The 20,715-nt window shown below is 35.8% G+C and overlaps 1 protein-coding gene across 1 annotated transcript; it reads left to right on the plus strand.

Moving 5' to 3' along the window:
* GIMD1 (GIMAP family P-loop NTPase domain containing 1) lies at positions 527-18,192 on the plus strand. Its single transcript, XM_021101697.1, has 3 exons — positions 527-3,570; positions 5,012-5,406; positions 14,161-18,192. The coding sequence occupies exons 1-3, from the start codon at positions 3,477-3,479 to the stop codon at positions 14,419-14,421; spliced, it is 750 nt and encodes a 249-aa protein (XP_020957356.1). The 5' UTR covers positions 527-3,476; the 3' UTR covers positions 14,422-18,192.

Below are 20,715 nucleotides of genomic sequence, written 5' to 3' on the forward strand. Positions count from 1 at the left end.
CACGGCTTTCATGATGCTTTGTACCATAAGAGAAGTTTCAATTTCAGGACACTACTATAAGAATTTATAATGTGTAGATGTTTGAAATTAAATAATGTACATGTCATAATTAGAGTCTCTAAGAATTTGAAGCCAGTCTCGTGTTTGTCTCAAGGGCTAAGAGTTAGTACCTTTGTTAATCATTATAAGTCCCTCTGCTTCTGTGCATTTGGTTAATAAACTATATGTATCTATATAGATTGAGTGCATGTTATTTCCTAAATAGGAAGAATAGAGCACATAAGATATTTGACATAACAAAATTATTTTACATTTTCTTCTTTCTTTCTTTCTTTCTTTTTTTTTTTTTTTTGGTCTTTTAGAGATTTCTTGGGCTGCTCCTGCGGCATATGGAGGTTCCCAGGCTAGGGGTCAAATTGGAGCTGCAGCCACCGGCCTACGCCAGAGCCACAGCAACGCAGGATCCAAGCCATGTCTGCAAACTACACCACAGCTCTCGGCAACGCCAGATCCTTAACCCACTGAGCAAGGGCAGGGATCAAACCCGCAACCTCATGGTTCTTAGTCGGATTTGTTAACCACTGAGCCACAACAGGAACTTCAAATGTTTTATTTCTTAAGGGTGAATAAGAAAGTTCTTTTAGCAAAAAGGGTCTAAATTAAGGTAACAGAATTTAGCAGAAATTTTTTCATGAATAAGGCTAAGGACCATTGAGTTCATTTGAACTCAAGCTCTACTGGTTTTTCTTTTGTTTTCCAAGTTGTAGTCATTTCTTCAATAATGGCATATATTTATATAATGACTCACTATATCATAACTGAAAATGATTTTGAGTGTGTATATGCACACACACATATTAATTAATGATTGATATTAATGTGTGTATATACTATGGATTGAATTATATCTATCACCAAATTCTTATGTTAAAGTCCTAATACCCAACACTCCAGAATGTGACTGTATTTAGAGATAAGGCCTTTAAATTAAAAGGAGGTCCTATTGGTGGGCCCTAATCCTGTCTTTATAAAATGTGGAAACTTGGACACAGACATACTGAAAGAAGACCATGTGAAGACATAGGGAGAAGATGGCCATTAACAAGCCAAGGAGAGAGGCCTCAGAAGAAACCAACCTCCCTGACACCTTGATCTCAGACTTTTGGCCTCCAGAACCTGGAGAAAATCAATTTCTGTTGTTTAAACCACTCAGTCAATAGCATTTTGTTATGTCAGCCCTAGCAACTAATACGGGGTGTGTGTGTGTGTTTAATTTAAAATATAATTATTATTAGGTCAGCTAGAGTCACCCTTACCACATAATATCTCATTTCATAGATTGTGGAAAGTTTAAGATCCTCTCAAAGACTCCTGGAAGCTCCTGGGGACTAGTGTCCTTCCAGCTTCAACCTCCTGCCTTTCCTGATTCAGTTCAGATGCCATTTTACAATCTCCAACTTTTGCGGTCCTTGTCCTCGGCTAACTGATGGTGGACTCAGGCCTTTCCATTAATTTCCATCAAAATAAAATAAAATAAAGTAAAATGTTAACAACAACCAAAACAAAACAAAAATAAAAATCCACCTTCATGCAAGGTACTTATGAACACGGCTGACATTAGATCCCAGAAATGTAAAAAATTAAATTGAACATTTGCTCTTTCTAACATAGTCCTTTGGTCACTTCCACAAATGGGAGATCCAGCTTCCTTTCATATTATGATGTTATAGCTCTCACTCTCTCTTCCTTCTCCTCTCCCTCCTCTTTCTTCTCCTCTTTCCTCTTCTATCCCAGCCTCCCTCCCTCCCTGCCTCCCTCTCTCTATCCTCTACATACCCTGATCTTCTCTACGGTTTTGGGGGGGATCCGCCCTCATCCCCAGCAGTTGGATTATCATTGTTAGTGAGTTAGCCTCATGTTCTCAGGATCCTCTTTTCTACCTCAAGGAGCTAATTAAACTGTTTTTCTCAAACAGAGACAGTCCCTTTTCTCAGAGAAATTCTGGAGCTAGCTATTGAAGTTATCCTTGTTACATTATGTTTAGCCAAGTTACTGAAAAGAGTGACAGTAATATTTCAAGTTGTTTTTTTCACCCTAATTTAAAAAAAAAGAATTACAATCATTAAACATTATCTAATATCAATGCATTACCCTTCTATATGATCTCTGATTGACTCAGATCTAAAACCTCCATTAAATGCTATTTTTGAATATTGTTGAATATTATTTTTAAATTCTGCTGTCTCACTGGAACTTTTCATCACATATATAAACTCTGAACTTTATTTTTTAAACCATCAACTGTTGGCAATCAGCAAATGATTTAAATTATAATTTCAAAGAGGATACTTTGAAAACTAAGGACTTTCACACTTATCACTTTCTATAAGGGACACAGGGACAAAGGCTTAGTTTTGTTTTTATTCAAAAGATTTTCCACACAATTAATATGTGTTGATGTAAATTGCCTAGTTGAAGAATGTCAGTTTATGGTTTGAGGAAGAAAATGAAAATAAATTCTGGTTCAAAATCACTTCTTAGGAAACAGGCTGCTACTGCCACCTGGGGGAGGTTCTTTCTGCTTCATTCAAGAAGGCCAAATGTGCTTGTCAGATGACTGAATCTCGTTTGTGTTTTCCTTGTCATATCCACACAGGAAGAAGACTTTTTAACTTTCTTCCCATGAAGTCATAAGGCATTCCAGATGTCTCCAAGATTCCTTCCACAGAAATACATACTTCACAGACTTTTTGAGAGGTATGCAAGAAGATGAACCAGAATATAACCATATGAAGATTTCTACATCTTATACACTAAGAAAGGATGTTGGAAAATAGGGGTTATACCCTAAAAAATGGGGGGGGGAATAAAATTTAAGCTTTTAATAACAAAATGAAATACCAATTTTTAAGTAAAATTTATTTGGCCTTATGTTATAGTTAACTGTACTCTTTTTCTGACCCGTGTTATCATTCATTGATATGAAAACCGCATGTGCTGATACTATCATGCTAATTATAACATCAGTATAATAAACTTCGATTAGATGGAAATAGCCAAGAGTGTTCTTAGAGAACTTTGAATGTATGAACTAAATACTGTTATGAAGTCAATATAAGGCGTATATATCACATATGTGTTTGTTGAAACTTTTTAATGAAGTAGTGATATGTCAATTACAATGGAAAAAAATGTGACCATTGCTTTCAAATGTCCAGCTTCTATTTAATACTTGCAAATCCTACACTTCTTTAGGCTATAAGATAAATTGCTATCTATTATCAATGCTTGTAAACAAAGAAGTTAATCCTGGGAATAGAAGTTTCAGGAAGTGCCTACTGAAATTACAAGTCTGTCAGGTGACGTAAAAAGAAGTCAGTGCTGATTAGAGGAAAACAACTAATCATTTATAGAAAGAAACCTGGTAATAGATTAACTAAATAAAATACATATATTGTCAATCTCAGAGTGGTGCAATGATACTGTCAGAGGTTGAAGTTCAGACCAAAGAGCAACTGTACCAGCCTGAAGGAAGTCTTTGCGGAGAAAGCATTTTTAAGGTTAGAAAAGGTATGTGATTATACTGCAAATTGTTTGGGATTCTGTAATTAATTCTTGAAAAAAAATCATAGTCTAATTCAGGATTAAAAAGCAATCTGAGTGATTGTGGTGCAGCTGTCGTAGCTGAATGAGTTGGGTGACCTAGAGTCTCCTACTGGGACCCTTAAGATGAGTGGGTTTTGTATGAGGTGTGAAGTTCCTTCAAGACATTCATATCAGGGTCTGGAGAGATTGGGGTGAAGGCTATTAGAGACCAAGAAAGACCAGAGGTACTTAAAACTTTATAGTAGAAGTATAAGTTATAAGCAATAAATAATAAATATGCAATATTAAATGGCTTTATTTCTGAATCAGCAGATTGAGCACGTCTGGCAATTGGTCAGTAGCTCTGCCTTTTTATTTAATTATTTTTTTTTAGGGCCACACCCGTGGTACATGGAGATTCCCGGTCTAGGGGTCAAATCAGAGCTGGCCCATGCCACTGCCACAGCAACGCTAGATCTGAGCGGCCTCTGTGACCTACACCACCGCCCATGGCAATGCTGGATCCTTAACCCTCTGAGTGAGGCCAGGGATGGAACCTGCGTCCTCGTGGATACTAGTCAGATTCATTTCCACTGAGCCACGATGGGAACTCCTGCCTATTGATCTAATGAAAATGATGGATGACCTTAAAATGCTATAAGGGGCTTATTTTCTGTGCAAAAAAGTTAGCTACATTTTAGGAGTGTTGTAAATGGAATAGACTATCTCAAGCTTCTCCTCCCTCCTAACCGAACTGCACAATACTTTACTGTCTTTGTTAAAGAGTCAAAAGGAACCATGGACATGATTATTTCATAAAAGAAATTACAAGTAGTTCTCATTTTCATCAGAATGTTGCCTGGTTGTTACAAAAAAATTAATAAACAGGAACAGAAGTCTTCCTTTAATATTATTCATGATTCATAGGCGAGAAGCCTGCAGGAAGTCAGGAAAGATAATTTTTTGCAGATGCCACTTGTGTATTTAAGGGATGGGGAGATAGCAAGTGGGGAGGTACAGAACATTGTTTAAAATGCAAGAAAGGCTGTTTCTTCCACTGTACTGTTCCTATTTCTCTTCCAAGAGTGAATAATTTTCAAATATTGCTGCTACCTCTGCTCATGAACTGAGGGGACTTCAGGACCCATTCCTAAAGCAGCTCACCTATCACACTGATAAGTTAACATAGTTTTCCTAAACATGGTTTACATTATCTTCATGTAATTTGGGTTTTTTTGTACTACTATTTCCATCTTTCCTCTGTCACTTTCATCTTTATTAGAGTGCTCCTCCATGCTTTAGGCACTATGAACGAGGCGTATATAAATTAAAGGAAATACTTGGAGTGCTCTAAGCCTTGCAAGAAGCCTTACAATGGGTGAGTGTAGAAGCCGATCCCTTATACTGAGCCTTTGTTTACCTACAGCCATAATGGACTCCAACAAGTTGACCATCAACTTGGCCCTCTTTGGCATGACTCAAAGTGGAAAAAGTTCTGCTGGGAACATTCTTCTGGGAAGCACTGACTTCCACAGCAGCTTTTCTCCAAGTTCTGTGACCAAAGATTGCACTCTTGGGCGCAGTTGTCACCTCCATGCCTTCATGCGTCGAGGGGGGCAAGAGATAACCCTGCAGGTCCAGGTGTTGGACACTCCAGGTTATCCACACAGCATGCTGAGCAAGAAGCATGTGAAACAGGAGGTCAGAGAGGCCCTGGCACGTCACTTTGGGCAGGAGGGTCTTCACCTTGCCCTGCTGGTCCAGAGAGCAGATGTGCCTCTCTGTGGACAGGAAGAATCTTCCCCAGTCCAGCTGATTCAGGTAATACAAAGAAGCATTTACACTAATGGCATTATTCCCGTTTGAAGGGCATTATTGTAATAGGAAAGAACTATGAAAGACTGGTTAAAAGAGTAGCTTTAAAGTAAGTTTAAAACAAGTGCTGGTCATATAGAAATAACTGATAAAAATTACTTGATTTTCCCACCAAGAGTCCTTTTTACAACTTCCTTTGGAGGAATTCAGTCAGTCATTTTACAAGTGAGTCATAGTTTAAAAATGAGATACTGAACTTCAGAGGTTAACCAAGTCTTAGACCCCTAAGAATTGTGAGTCTCATTAAGTTAGTGAGCATGGTCTCAGACTATCTGCATCAGAATCAGCTGAGCTGCTTGTTAAAAACACAGATTCATCCAAGCCCTACTGAAAGAGATTCTCAAGAGTGGAGCTTCCCATATCTATATTTGCATAAATTTCCCATATATTTCTCTAAAACAGTCATATTTGGGAACCACTGAACCAAAATACTGATTTATGTCCATTCACCATCAAGGCACAACGTCACCAACAAATGGGGGCTCGCCCAGTGATGCAGTCATTGAACACTGTATTGAGTTCTGGCTCAGAGCTTATTGACAAGTTGGTAATATATGATCCCTGCCTTCAAAAAGCTCACAGTCTCAGAGAGACAAGTAGATAAACAAAATTAAGACAACATTGTGCCAAAACAGCACAATCCAAGAAAAAGGAGGCATCTCTGAGACCTACACCATGGTAAACATTCACAGAAGATTTATACTTTATTGGAAAGATAGCAGGAATGTCAGAGGCTTTGCTTGTCTCATCCACTGTATGGTCAGTAACTGCTCCATTCTAGCCATAAGATGATCTCAGGGACCTTGGGATGAACACATGCCACCTTTGCCTAGTGTTTCATCCTTGTTTGTCCACTTATTATGTCACTAAGTCAACAGCTTAATCAGCCAGTCTGGGAGAGGAGATGGGGAGAAGGGAAAGGTCCTGGGTATGGCCACAGCTAAGAGATGGAGGAAATAATATCTGCATACAGAATATATACATATATGAGCCAGGCCCATGTACAACCAACAATTCCTGGAAACCACAAACTGAGCTGCTCTAGTCTATTCAATTTCTTGATTCTCTAGACTGGGGCCACTCAAATTTAACTACTAGACTTGACTAGTATTACTCACTAGTCTTATTATGTCACTGAACTCAGAGAACTCATCTCTAACTAGAAAGTCCACAGGTAAACTACACAAAAAACAGAGAGTAGACATTTTTCATTCCAAATGAATTTGTATAAATGCTACTTTTCTTTCTGTCCAATCTCTGATTATGCTGATGCAGAATCTGTTACAAATAGAAAGATAGTATGCTTCACTTCAAAGAAAGATATTTTCCTTTAACTGTAAAGGCATAAGATTGTTCTAAATGACAGACGCACTTTTTTGTTTTTCAGTAACTGCATGTTTCTTAAAAAAAAAAAAAAAAAAAAAAAAAAGCCATATGTGTAATCACAAGAAACTAGCGGAAAAAATTAGGGTGACAAGAGTATAAAAAATAATCCTCATCATCCAACTCCTGAAAAGTCAAGGACATTCTGTACAAAAGCAAAGAAGAGAAGATGATTGTAATTAAGAAACAATGCGGAATCTAAGAAAGCCCATAAATCTCCCCCAACCTCTTAAACCCTGCATTTCAAATGATATTTTTGGTAGAAATCAAGTTGGGGGGAGGGCACTGCAGCCCTACCGTCAGTATAGTTTTTAAAGTTTTAAAAATTAATTTAAAGCTGCCATTAAATAGTCATTTAGCTTAAGCTGTAGATGGATGTAATTCAGTAAATTCAGTAAATGCATAAATATTTCTCAAAAACTAACCTGACTCTCTCCATATGTCTCCAGATTTTTCTTTCTGCTTGGTCCTATACTGAGCCAAAAAGGATATTTTAAAACATATACATTTTGGAAGTAGATTTTTCCAGTTTTAGGATATGGAACAATATTGTAATCCTCTAATTTTTAATACAAATGAACTTGATTTATACATATCGCTGATCATTTTAAAGGGTATTTGGCATCCAGCCTTCTTCTCTATGGCTGCCTTCCTTAAGTCAGTGTCCAATTCAGGAGCTGAAGGCAGACAGGAGATGGGCTAGAGCAAAACTCAGATCCAGAATATTTTTTTCCAAGAATAAATAAATTCTCTCTCCCAAAAGAATGCAGCAGCCAAGATTCTGTAATTCTCTGAGGGGCCGTGACCCCTGGGGTACTGCAGTCCCATACTCTGGGCTTACACCTTGATCTTAGGTTGAGGATGGCCTAAGCACAGCCTGGCTGATTATGACCTTCTTCCTGAAGGTGCCTCACATACTAGTGGCAGCCATCTGGATGTGCTCACAGATTGGGAGCAGCTGCATAATGTCTGAATACTCAACAGGACCAGCAGCTGTTAGGAAGGAGCAAGGAGTTGTTAAGGTCTTCTGCTTCCAGACACACCCTGGATTTCTTTTTCTTCCTGGCTCATGCAAAATGGGGACTAGAACATCTGCCTTTTCTCTTTTCCTTTCCCCCTTTCTGGGGGTACTGATGCCTTCCATGGAAGGAGTCTGCAAGGCCAGTGCCAGAGAAGTGACCTCTTGTTTCCTGAACTCCCTATTGTCTCTTTAAATAGCTCTCAATTTGTGCTCTAATATTTTACAGAGGGATTATAAGCTGCCAGCTGTGACAACTGAAATGTTTCTTCAAATGTCCCTTTTTCTTTGTTTATGTTAGGCCTTCATTAATTTAAAGCAAATGACATCAGTGAGTCATCTCCCCCAAATTGGGAAATAATGGGAATAATTCATGTGAATGTTACCTATCATTTGAATGTTTTTTTTAAAAAATTCCCAAATAATGGATCGGAGCATATATAAAAAAGTCACCTTAAAGAAAGTGATAGCATGTAGCCAAACTTCTGTAGGAACTGAATCCAGGAATTGACTAAATTCTTTCCATAGCTATTACTGTATTGCATGTATTATTACTGTATACAATCAGGCTTCAAATATGCATTTTGATCTCAAGTGAACAACTTAACTGCTGATATTATAGGTAGGTATGCACAGAAAGGCCAATGCAAGGCTTGAACATACTAAACAGAGATCATGGGCTTAGCTGTTCAATAGAATTTTGTTGGAAAAATAAGCCTGTTACCGTTCTAGGTGTATGACTATACATGCAATTAAGACTTTCTTGACTTCAGCTCTTCACTTATAAAATAATTTACCTATGTTAAAGAGTTCTGAGGGCTATACTTAATAAACATAATGTGCTTGGCATTGTGCCCAGCTTATAGCAGGTTCACAGTATATTCACATAAAATTGTCATTACTATTATTATTTTACTATCATCATTACTACCTAGATTGTGAAGAGTACTTATTCACATGTACTACTAGATATGAGCAACATAGTAGAGAGGTGAAAAGCATGGGTCCTGGAGTAAGTTACACCTGTATTCAAGTTCCTCCTTAGCCAGTTGCTTTTAACCTCGGGCAAGTTACTTCTCTAAACGTCAATCTGTTCACTGGTAAATTGGGAAAGGATAGTTTACTGTGTTACTTTTGGGATTAAGGCCATATTATCATAACAGTAAATTAAATAAGACACTGGCACATGGCAAGTGCATAGTAAATGTTAACTATGATCATTATGACTTTACTGTTAGTATTTGTCTTATTCTAAAATTGGGACATATGTGCAGCCTTTATTGGGGTTATTTTGATAGGTTTCAGGAGAAAGTAAGGGTGAAATCAAACTTAGACAGGCCTGATTTATGAGAACTTCCTTATTAATTTAGAAAAAAAATCTGGGGAGAAAAAAATCACTGGCTTAGTAATGTTAAACTGAGAAGCTGCAATTCAGTGGGAAGGACATGGCCCTGGTGGTCAGGGGACCTCTGTTACAAACCCAGGCCTGCCAATAATCAGCTCTGTGGCTTTGGCCAAGCCATTTAACAGCACAAGGCCTTAACAACCTCATCTGTAAAATAAGACAATTTGGACAGATGATCTGTAAGACTGACTATTCTCTAAATCTGATCTAACGAGGTCTTATCATTCAGTTTTGGCTCTCTAAGAAGAAAAATGTAGTGCTTTAAGAGGGAAGAGAGTAAGGAAATCGCATAAAATATAAAGAATGGTCCTTATTGTCCTCCTGATCCATGATAATTTTTTTTCTCAGCTGATGTAATAGTTGGCTTTTTAAAAAGTTTCCCCCGAAAAAGTCCAGATGCTATGATTTCATCAACCACAAACAAATGGGGCAGGGCTGGTGAGGTCCTGGGAAAATGAACATAATTCCTGGAAAACAAAGTTTATACCCTAACTAGTTGTCCCAAAAGGCCTAGATGGATTCATACCCATTAGCACTTTGAAACCAAACAATTCATGATTGATTATAAAATTTTCATGTAGCTCAGTATTATATTTAAATTATTAACACCAGATAACTTACATTAACTTATCTTGCTTTTGGATTTTTATGTGAGGTATCAATCAACCATGATTATTCTTTCTCTGGGTCCACAGAGAACATGTTTGGCCACTAACATGATAACTATACACGAAGTGACATTACTTTCAAATATTCAACCATTTTCCAGCCAAAAATCAATCTAAAGAATACAACCTAAATCAACCATTTTCTTCTATTTTTGGCGGTAATTCAAATGTGCAATTTCTCTCACAGTTTAGGACATGAGCATCCTTTCATAAATAATTATCTACATGTAAAAACTTCCCAGTGGCTGAACACATGGACTCGTAAGTGGTGTCAAGCTTACAAATCTATTATCCTTAGGTGCTTTAACTCATTTTTCCTAAATGGTATTATGGTTTAAAGTATAGGAAATGTCTGATGGAGTCAAAAAGGGAATATGTTAAAGTTACAATACCGAAAGCCAGGAACTAAAAACTTGCTGTGAATATTATACTATTCAATGTAATAAGTACTAACCTAGCAAGAGGAGAATTCTGTTAAAATATATAACTCAAGAGAGAACCACGAAGCTAAACAGCTTATTGAGCATGAATTTTTATTATGGTGATACTGTAAAAATATTTAATAACAAATATAGCCTGTGCATAAACTAATACCCAGGGAGTAGGTCTGTGAATAGCACTCAAGGGGTTAAGGGTGATCACTCTTTATTAATTTGTATGAAACATTCCAATATCAATGATAATCAATATGAATATATCAATAATGTACTGGGTGAGTATCAGATCTGGCTCTAAATTTGAGAAACTTAGAGACAAGAGTGATGAAGGATCAATAGTTATCCTTGTATAGAAGTAAAACCCCAAGACTATACAATTTTCCCAACAGTGCTCAATTACTTTCTTTACTTGGTATGTCCTTACTGCCTGTGAACTCCCTTCGTAATTCCTTTGCTTGAGGCATCATCATACACCAGAAAGCTTCCACCCTGCACCCAAAACTAAGTTAAATGTCTGCCTCTATAGTGACAATATATTTTCTATCTTGTGATACAGTTAATTGAAAGTATTTCTTCTTCCTGACTGTCCCTCTTCCTTAGCCCTAAGTTCACTTAGTAAACAAGAATCTCCACTAAATCAAAGCAGAAAATGTATGTCTTGTTACACTCCTTGGTACTGGAACAAAGTAAACCCTCGATAAGTATTTGCAGGAAGGAATAAATCACTTAAATGTGCTTTTTAAAATTCACATTCCCAGGCTCCATTCCTAAAGATTTTGATGCATTTTTTTTTAGCAAGTATCCCAAGTGATTCAGATGCAAATGGCCCAGAAATATTTTTGTTCCCAGAAACTAGACCTGATATATTTAGCAGTTCCTTAATTTTTCAACAACCATTTGGATTAACTTGCTAGGGCTGCGATAACAAAGTACCACTAACTGGGTGGCTTATGCAACAGAAACTTCATGTCTATCCGTTATGGAGGATAGATGTCTAAAACAGATGTTAGTTAGCAGGGTTAGTTCCTTCTGAGAACTGTGAGTAAAGGATCTGTCCAAGGATTCTCTCCTTGGCTTATAGGTGGATGTCTTTATGCTCACCTGGTGTTCTCCCTGTATTCATGTCTCTTTCCAAATTTCTGTTGTGTAAGGACATACTGGATTAGAGGCTCACCCTAATGATCTTCTCTGAATTAACTTCATCTGCAAGAACTGTATTTCCAAATAAAGTCACTTCTGAGGTACTGGAAGTTAGTCCTTCAACACATTGACTTGGAGAGAGGGATTACAATTCAGCTCACAACATCCCTTACTTATTTTGCAATCCTCTGACTTTTTTTTTCCCATGAGAGATATGTTAGAGTATAGAGAATATACAAAAAAACTCTGAAAAGGTCTGGTAATTTTGCTATGTCACTGTTAGATAAAAGGTGATGTCGACATTGCACATATACTTAGATTTACACAAGTTCTTTAAAAGCTGGGTTTAAAGTTTTGCTAATTTATGTTTTAAAGGTACATGAGAATGCCAATTAAAGTACCTCTTTGGAAAATTCTTTTGTAATGTATAGACTCTTTCTGTTAAAATAATTATTACTGATCCTGAAATGTCAACTCAGATTTTCTTGAATCAGAGCAGTTTTTGGTGGGAGAGGGGGCTGCACCCATGGCATGCAGAAGTTCCCCAAGCTAGGGACGGAATCCATGTCGCATGTCACAGTGACTACAGCCAAGACAGGGATAATGCCGTATCTTTTAACTGCTGAGCCACAAGGGAGTTGTGAAGCAGGGCATTTCTAAGATTAGAAATATATAAGGAAAAAGTTTGGACCTATACCTTGAGAGAGTCTCTCTGAATACAAAATAGAAAGCACAGACTACAGGCGAATCTGTGATAATGAACTACAGAACAGAGAAGTTTTATGGAAAAGTACAATTGTGTGTCCCAAAGATTAAATTTCAAAATTGAGCCCTCAAAACTAATAAATGAAACCCAAAACTTTCTATTTGAGATGATGGTGAGGGTCTAAATTCCACATTAATCCAACAGATATTTATCAAGAGTTTATAATGTATTAGAGCCTTTGATTGATATAGAAAGACACAGACTTTGCCTTCAAAGAAGATCAAATTATAGAGATAATGGTAAAAATAAATAGCTCTGATAAAAGTCAGACTTATTAGGAGTTATAATTGATAACCATAGTCTTGAGATGTTTCTAATTTTAAATACATGGTCCCACAGTCCCCATATTTTCATATTAGATTTATATGCCCTGACTCTTCCTTCCTCTTTCCCGCCATCCTTTCCTCTCTTTTCTTCGTTTCTTCTTCTCCCCCTTCTTTTCATTCTTTTCAATTATACAATATTATAAATATGAATCTTATACTTGTTATATACCTTCAAAACAGTTTCTCAAGCTTTCACTTTTTTCAAGATTTTTATAAACTAGACTTTGTGTTAATCACCTATTGGTTGGTACTCATCCTCTCTGCATTACTTTCTCCATATCATAATGGAGGTAATAACAGTATCTCCCATAAATTATCATGTTAAACTTCAAGAGAGATAAAGTATGTAAAGTGCTTAGCATAATATCTAGCACTAAATATAAGTTTTTCTTTTCTTTTTTTCTTCTAATTTTTAAAGGTCCTGGATATTTCTTGTTATGTTTACTACTAAGCATTTCATACTTTTCTTGCTATTATAAACTGGTAGCAGCTTTGTAAATATTTTTGTAATGGGAGAGTTTGGAATGGAGGGAATTTTACTATCACACTGTCTTGATTTCATATAACCTTGGATATATTGAAAAAAGTTAAATGGTTACTTCCAGACACCTTTCATATTGCATGAATGATCTGCCACATGCTATTACTTCTGCTTCATATCAGCTTATTTTCACTAATCAAACAAGAATTTATTACATAACCAACTTCTACACATTAATAAACAAAAGAATACCAGTGTTTTCCACCCACAGTAGAGGAAGTCATCCAATAAATTGGGTTTGATTCTAGGCATGTGAAGAAGATGAAAATCACAGAAATATTTTGTAGTTGTTCCAAGTTACCAAATGTATTTCAATCTTAGCACTTCCATTACATGTCATTTGATTAATCAATAGATTGTAACCAGGTTATATAATTATAAATCCTTAGAAAATGCTTTGATTGATGATGATAACACAACATTCTTACATAAAAAAGATACAACAATTCGCCTGGGCAAGGTCCTCTGACTTAAAGGAATTCAGTGGTTTTAACAATTCAGGTTGGCAGGCAAGTCTAAATGATTGCTGAATGTTGTAAGTGTAACTACATCACATGTAGCACTGATAATATGCAGATTGTCTTTTTTTCTTTTTTGGCTGCCCTGTGGTATATGGAGTTCCCTGGCCAAAGATCAGATCTGAGCCACAGTTGTGACCTACCCACAGCTGTGGCTGGATTCTTAACCCACTGTTCTGGTCCAGGGATCAAACCTGCACCCCAGCACTTCAGAGACGCTGCTGGTACCATTGCACTACAGCAGGAACTCCAATAATATGCAGTTTTGAGGTTGTATATACATAAATTATAACAAAAAATAAAATGGAGAACTAAAGACTTTTTTAAAAAGAAAGCCCACAATTTCTCTCCATTTGTTTAAAGAAATAAAATGAAGTTTTTAGAAATATAATGAAGTACAAATCTGTTGACTGTCTTTTAAACCATAGTATCTCCTCTGCTTATCTTGAAGAAATACAGTGCAAAGCAAATAGCCATTTAAATTCTTTTCTCTTTCAGGAACTTCTGGGACAAGCCTGGAAGAATTATACTGCCATTCTTTTCACTCACGCAGAAAAAATAGAAGAGGCTGGGTTCAGTGAAGAAGAGTATTTACGTGAGGCCTCTGATACACTGCTAACTCTGCTAAAGTCTATTCAACACAAATACATTTTCCAGTATAAAAAAGGAGACTCACTTAATGAACAAAGACTAAAAATATTAGAAAGAATCATAGAATTTATAAAAGAAAATTGTTACCAAGTTCTTAACTTTAAATAAGATTTAGGTGAAAGGTTTAAATAAGATTTAGGTGCTGGGTTTTAGAGTTAGCAACCTGGTTTCAAAAGTTTCTTTGTAAGATCAATACGGATCATCAGAATTTCCATATGCTGCCACGGAGAAGACACACTGGTATAAGCACTTTGAAAAACGGCAGTTTGGCAGTTAAAAATAAAATAAAGGAGTAAAGATTTCTAAGGCAAATCCTATGACACAGTAGTTAAACCCCAAAATATATATCCAACAGGAAAATACACATGTGTATACTACAAGACATGTATGTATACAAGAATGTTCCTAGCAGTACTATTCATAATAGCTGAAAACTGAAAAATTACCCAAATGTCCAGATTAGCAAACTGTGGTATATTCATACGATGAAATATTATAAAATAATGAGAATGAACAAACTACACCTGCATTAACAAGATGAATGAATTATCCAAAATGCTGAAAGAAAGAAGCCAGACATAAAAGAGCACATACTTAAGTGATTTCATTTGTATACATTTCAGAGACAGTCAAAACTAATGTAATTTAAACTATTCTGATATGAGAAGCATCAGAAGAGAGTAGTAACCCTTGGGAAGGGGATAGTGAGGGAAAGCAAGCAACAGGGAAGCTTCTGAGATCAGTAATGTTCTATTTGCTGATCTGGAGCTGGTTTCACAGACTGTGTTCTCTTTGTGAAAATTCAACAACACCTCTGACTTATGAACTGTTCAGTATATTTGTTATACTTAAATAAAAGTTAGCAATGAATAAATTATTTGAAAAGCTTGTTCCACTACTTACTTGATACTAGGCAAGAAAAATTAAAAACTTGTGAAGGTCTTTTTCCTCATGGAAAATACCTACTTCATAGTTACTGTAATGATTAAACAACTTAGTACATGGTAGATGCCCAACAAATGTTAACTTCCTCTTCCACTATCTTATAACCTCTGGTTCCTGTTTAGGTTTGGAAATATAGGTAAATGCTTAGAGCCAAATACTGCAGCAGAAATAAATGTAACAATTGTAATAACCAATATGAATAAAGCTTTGACTGAAGAGGTTTCCAGTTTACCTTGGAAGGCTGGTCACTTTGGCTTAGCGCAGTGCTCCAGGGTAATCTCAAAGACAGCAGTGGGGAGCCAAAGAAAATAATTCTGGTCAATCACATGGGCCAAGTTCATCACCAAGTCAAAATCAGATCACCCCCATGTTTAACATTTGTACATGAACTTTATCATTTATAAAATCTTTTCTCTAAGATAGTCCCCAATTTACAAACAGCTTGTTCTCATCAAGTTAATTTGTAAATTGTTTGGGTTTTTTGTTGTTGTTTGCTTGTTTGTCTGTAGTGTGTAGTATACTGTATTTTCCGTTAAAAACAGGATTATAGCTTGTGGTTATTCTCCCAGACTAGTCCTCAAAAGCATACTTAATGTATAATATTACTTGAATTCTAGCACGAATTTATAAAGTGTTTCTAAGGGAAAGCATGATACAAATCCCAACTTGAAACAGTATCTATTTCTCTTCATGGCCCCCTCCTATTCTTGTAGGCCCAGGATTGTGAAGTGGGAGTCTCCATAGTGCAGCTGAGTTTGGGAGTTAAGTAAAAAAATGACACTTTCCTAGGGGTTGGTGGCTTGGTGACCAGGGAAAGAGATTTGAGGCCAAAAAGTTGAAACTGCAGTGACTAGTTTCCACGAAGAGTGGAAAATTCATGTTTTGACTCTTTCACATCCTTCATTCATATGATGTCAGCTAACCCTTGTAGAACACAGATACTAATTAGCTTCAGGAAAGGATGTACAGAATCATTAAGGATTCAAGATCTCCGAGGCTGGCCTAAGGTTAATGATTCTACTTTCAAAGAGGAAGACTTCTGTGATGTTCTTCTCTGTGTTGTTATTGTTATTTTTATATATAAAACCTTGAAAGGGATCGTATTACATATTTGACTTTAGTAGTCAGACTTTGCTTTTTCCAGTTAGCCTTTACCTCTTTTCTTCTTCATGCAAATCAGCCCATTATCGATAGCTCAAGTCAACAAAAGCATGGTATACACTATTTGTATTTCCTGCATGTCCAAATAATCACACAAAAACATACGTGGGGCTTAAAAAAAGGCATTTTCATACTATATTCTTTACAGTATCTTTTTTCACTTAACATCACCTCATATAAATTCTTCCAACTCTAAAATTTAGCTTTAATTCACCCATTTTAAAGACCGCATAGCAGAATGCATAACATTTCAGGGTGTATATGTAATAATTTATGTAAATATTCCTCTATTGATGTGCATTCCAGTTTTCTGACATCCAAAGCTATGCTCCAATAACTATGCTCGTACATATATTTTAATATAATATTGACTTTTTTTCTGGAAATTATATTTCCAAGAGTGGGATTTATGAATTGAACTACATATACACTCTAATTTTTATGTATCTAAATTTGTTTTCATAAATGTTGCAACGAATTTTAAACATTTGAAAACCCTTTTCCTATATTCTTGTCATCAAACAATGTTATCATCTTACACACCTATTGCTAACACCAGTTTGGTAAATATAAATCGTATCTTACTGTTTACCTTAATTTGCATTTCCCAGACTACTATTGAATTGGAGCATCTTTTTATAAGCACATTGGTCATTTAGATTTACTCTTCCATGAAACTGTCTCTTCATACTTTTTCTTTTTGTCATTTTTCTATTGGATCACTTCACATAAATGTTCTTTGCTTAACAAAAACCTTAGTCAGGCTCCATAACTTTCTCCTAGGCCCATCTACTTCTTTTAAATTTGGTTTTAGCAAGAACCCTAAGTCAGTTCTACAGAACCCTCTACCTTCAATATTTGATCAGGTTCCTTGTCTAATCACCCTGACCTGTATTCAGTAAAGATCCTGTTAGGTGGGTTTACCCAGACTCCCTCTGACCCTTCCTTGTGGTTCCCTCTTAGTAATTTTCCATCCACTTAGCCCCACCCTGCTCCTTTGCCTTACTGCCCATGCTGTATTCAGAGTTGAGCCTAATCTCTCTCCTCCACTGTAAATTTCCATTCCAGTGGTCCCTATACCTATTGTGATGGTCCTGAATAAAGTCTGCCTTATCATCTTTAACAAGTGTTGCAGAATACTTTTTCCTTAGTACTTACTGCTTGGTAAATTGCAAAAACTCAACTTATATATTGGTATTAGTCCTCTGTCTTTCATGTTGTAAACTTTCTTTATTCTACATTTTTGTCCTTCAGTTTTCTGTATGGTAACATTTGCCAAAATAAATGTGAATTTTATTATGGTCATATATTTCTGTATACATGATATAAGATAGGGTTTTAGTTTCATTTCCTTTTTGATAGGTACCAAAAGTATTTGCTCTATTTATTAAATATTTCATCCCTTTCCTACTGAGATAGATATATAAATATATACCTCCTTTATTTATGGATCTATCCTGGATTCTTAATTCTATTCCATTATCTATTTTATTTATATTACTGTCAATACCATAATGATTTAATTAAAATTGCTTTATAGTCTTCTTGATACCTAAGAGGAAACATTTCTCTTGTTTTTTTCTCAAAATACTTTCTGGCTACTCCCAATCATTCATTTATATATATATTTTCAGATACGTTTTATCTAACTAAAAAATTATTTTGCAGTGTGTGTACAAATGACATTTTATATTAAATCCTCCTATAAAAGCATACAGGATATTTATCCATCTTAAGTTTATTATTTATTTTATATTACTTCATTTCTTACATTTTTCTTTTTCTTAGTTTTGCCAATTTGATGAAGTTACTATTAATTCAGCTTTTCTTCTTGATAATTTGGAAGTCCTACTCTAATTCATACCCATTAAGAATTAACCCCACTCACATCAATGAACAGGTCCTCTAGACAAAAAACCAATAAGGCAGCAGAGATCCTAAATGACACAGTAGACAAGTTAGACTTAATTGACATTTTCAGGACATTACACCCAAAAGTCTGAATGTATATTCTTTTCAAGTACACAGGGAACATTCTCAAGGATTGACCACATACTGGGGCATAAAACTAACCTCAACAAATTTAAGAATATAGAAATTATTTTAAGTATCTTCTCTGACCACATCGAAATGAAACTAGAAATGAACCACAGGAAAAGAAATTAGAAAAACTGACTACATGGAGACTAAACAACATGCTACTAAAAAAACCAATGGATCAATGAGGAAATCAAAAAGGAAATTAAAAAAATACCTTGAGACAAATGATAATGAAGCCGCAAACATTCAAAACCTGTGGGATGCACAAAAGTAGTGCTTAGAGGGAAATTCATAGTGATACACGCCTTCCTCAAAAAAGAAGAAAAATCTCAAATCAACAACTTAATCCACCATCTAAATAAATTAGAAAAAGAAGAACAAACTAAACCTAAAGTGAGCAGAAGGAAGGAAGTCATAAAGATCAGAGAGGAAAGCAATAAATAGAGATTCAAAAAATAATAGAAAAAAAATCAATAAAACCAAGAGCTGGTTCTTTGAAAAGGTAAACAAAACTGACAAACCTCTGGCCAGCCTCACCAAGAAGAGGAGAGAAAAAACCCAAATAAACAAAATAAGAAATGAAAAAGGAGAAATCAAAATGCATACCACAGAAATACAAAAAACCACAAGAGAATATTATGAACAATTATATGCCAACAAATTTGACAACCTAGAAGAAATGGACAACTTTCTAGAGACTTACAGCCAACGAAAACTGAATCAAGAAAAGACAGATTGACTAAACAGACTAATCACTAGAAATGAAATTGAATATGTCATAAAGCACTGCCTAAAAACAAAAGTCCAGGACCAGACGGCTTCACAGGTGAATTCTACCAAACATACAAAGAGGAACACACACCCATCCTCCTTAAATTTTTCCAAAAGGTTGAAGAAGAAGGAACACTCCCAAAGACATTCTATGAAGCACCATCAACCTAATACCAAAAATCAGACAAAGATACTACCAAAAAAGAAAATTATAGGCCCATGTCTTTGATGAATATAGACGGAAAAATTCTCAACAAAATTTTAGCCAAATGAATCCAACAACGTATAAAAAAGATCATACACCATGACAAGTGGGATTCATCCCAGGTTCACAAGGATGGTTCAACAAAGTCCAACATCCATTCATGATAAAAACTCTTATCAAAGTGAGTATAGAGGGAACATACCTAACACAATAAAAGCCATTTATGACAAACCCACAGCATATATAATACTCCATGGAGAAAAGCTGAAAGACCTCCTGCTAAAATCTGAAACAAGACAAGTATGACCACTCACACTTTTATTCAACATGGTATTGCAAGTCCTAGCCACAGCAGTCAGACAAAGGAAATAAAAGGTATCCAAACTGGAAGAGAAGAAGTGAAATTGTCACTCTATGCAGATGACATGATACTATATATAGAAAAACTTAAGGATTCCACACAACAAATACTCCAACTTATGAACAAATTCAGCAAAGTAGCAGGATATGATTAACATTCAGAAATTAGTTGCATTTCTATATACTAAGAATGAAATATTAGAAAAAGAATACAAAAATAGAATACCATTTAAATTGCACCCCAAAAAATTAAATACCAAGGAATAAACCTGACCAAGGAGGTATAGACTTATATGCTGAGAACTATAAAGCATTAATCAAGGACATTAAAGAGGATTCAAAGAAATGGAAAATATTCCATGCTCCTGGGTTGGAAGAATTAATCTTGTTAAAATGGCCATACTACCCAAAGTAATCCACAGATTCAGTGCAATCCATATCAAATGACCCATGACATTTTTCACAGAACTAGAACAAACAATCCAAAAATTTATATGGAACCACAAAAGACCCAGAATTGCCAAAGCAATCCTGAGGAACAAAAACCAAGCAGGAGGCATAACCCTCCCAAACTTCAGGCAATACTACAAAGCTACAGTAATCAAGACAGTGTGGTACTGGTACCAAAACAGAGATACAGACCAATGGAACAGAATAGAGAATCCAGAAATAAACCCAGACTCCTATGGTCAATCAATCTTTGACAAAGGAGGCAAGAACATAAAATGGGAAAAAGAAAGTCTTTTCAGCAAGTGGTGCTGGGAAAACTGGACAGCTGCATGTAAATCAATGAAACTAGAACACACCCTCACACCATGCACAAAAATAAACTCAAAATGGCTTAAAGATTTAAACAGAAGACAAGACACCATCAAACTCCTAGGCAAAACATATGGGCAAAACATTCTCTGACATCAACT

This window comes from Sus scrofa, chromosome 8 (genome assembly GCF_000003025.6).
Source record: "Sus scrofa isolate TJ Tabasco breed Duroc chromosome 8, Sscrofa11.1, whole genome shotgun sequence".
In the NCBI taxonomy this organism is placed as follows: domain Eukaryota; kingdom Metazoa; phylum Chordata; class Mammalia; order Artiodactyla; family Suidae; genus Sus; species Sus scrofa.

What these genes read in the sequence shown, in the direction of transcription:
- GIMD1 (XM_021101697.1), top strand. Translation starts at nt 3,477, where the DNA reads ATGATACTGTCAGAGGTTGAAGTTCAGACCAAAGAGCAACTGTACCAG. An exon ending in CATTTTTAAGGTTAGAAAAG is followed by an intron (nt 3,571 to 5,011) that starts GTATGTGATTAT and finishes GTTTACCTACAG; the next exon opens with CCATAATGGACTCCAACAAG. An exon ending in CCCCAGTCCAGCTGATTCAG is followed by an intron (nt 5,407 to 14,160) that starts GTAATACAAAGA and finishes TTTCTCTTTCAG; the next exon opens with GAACTTCTGGGACAAGCCTG.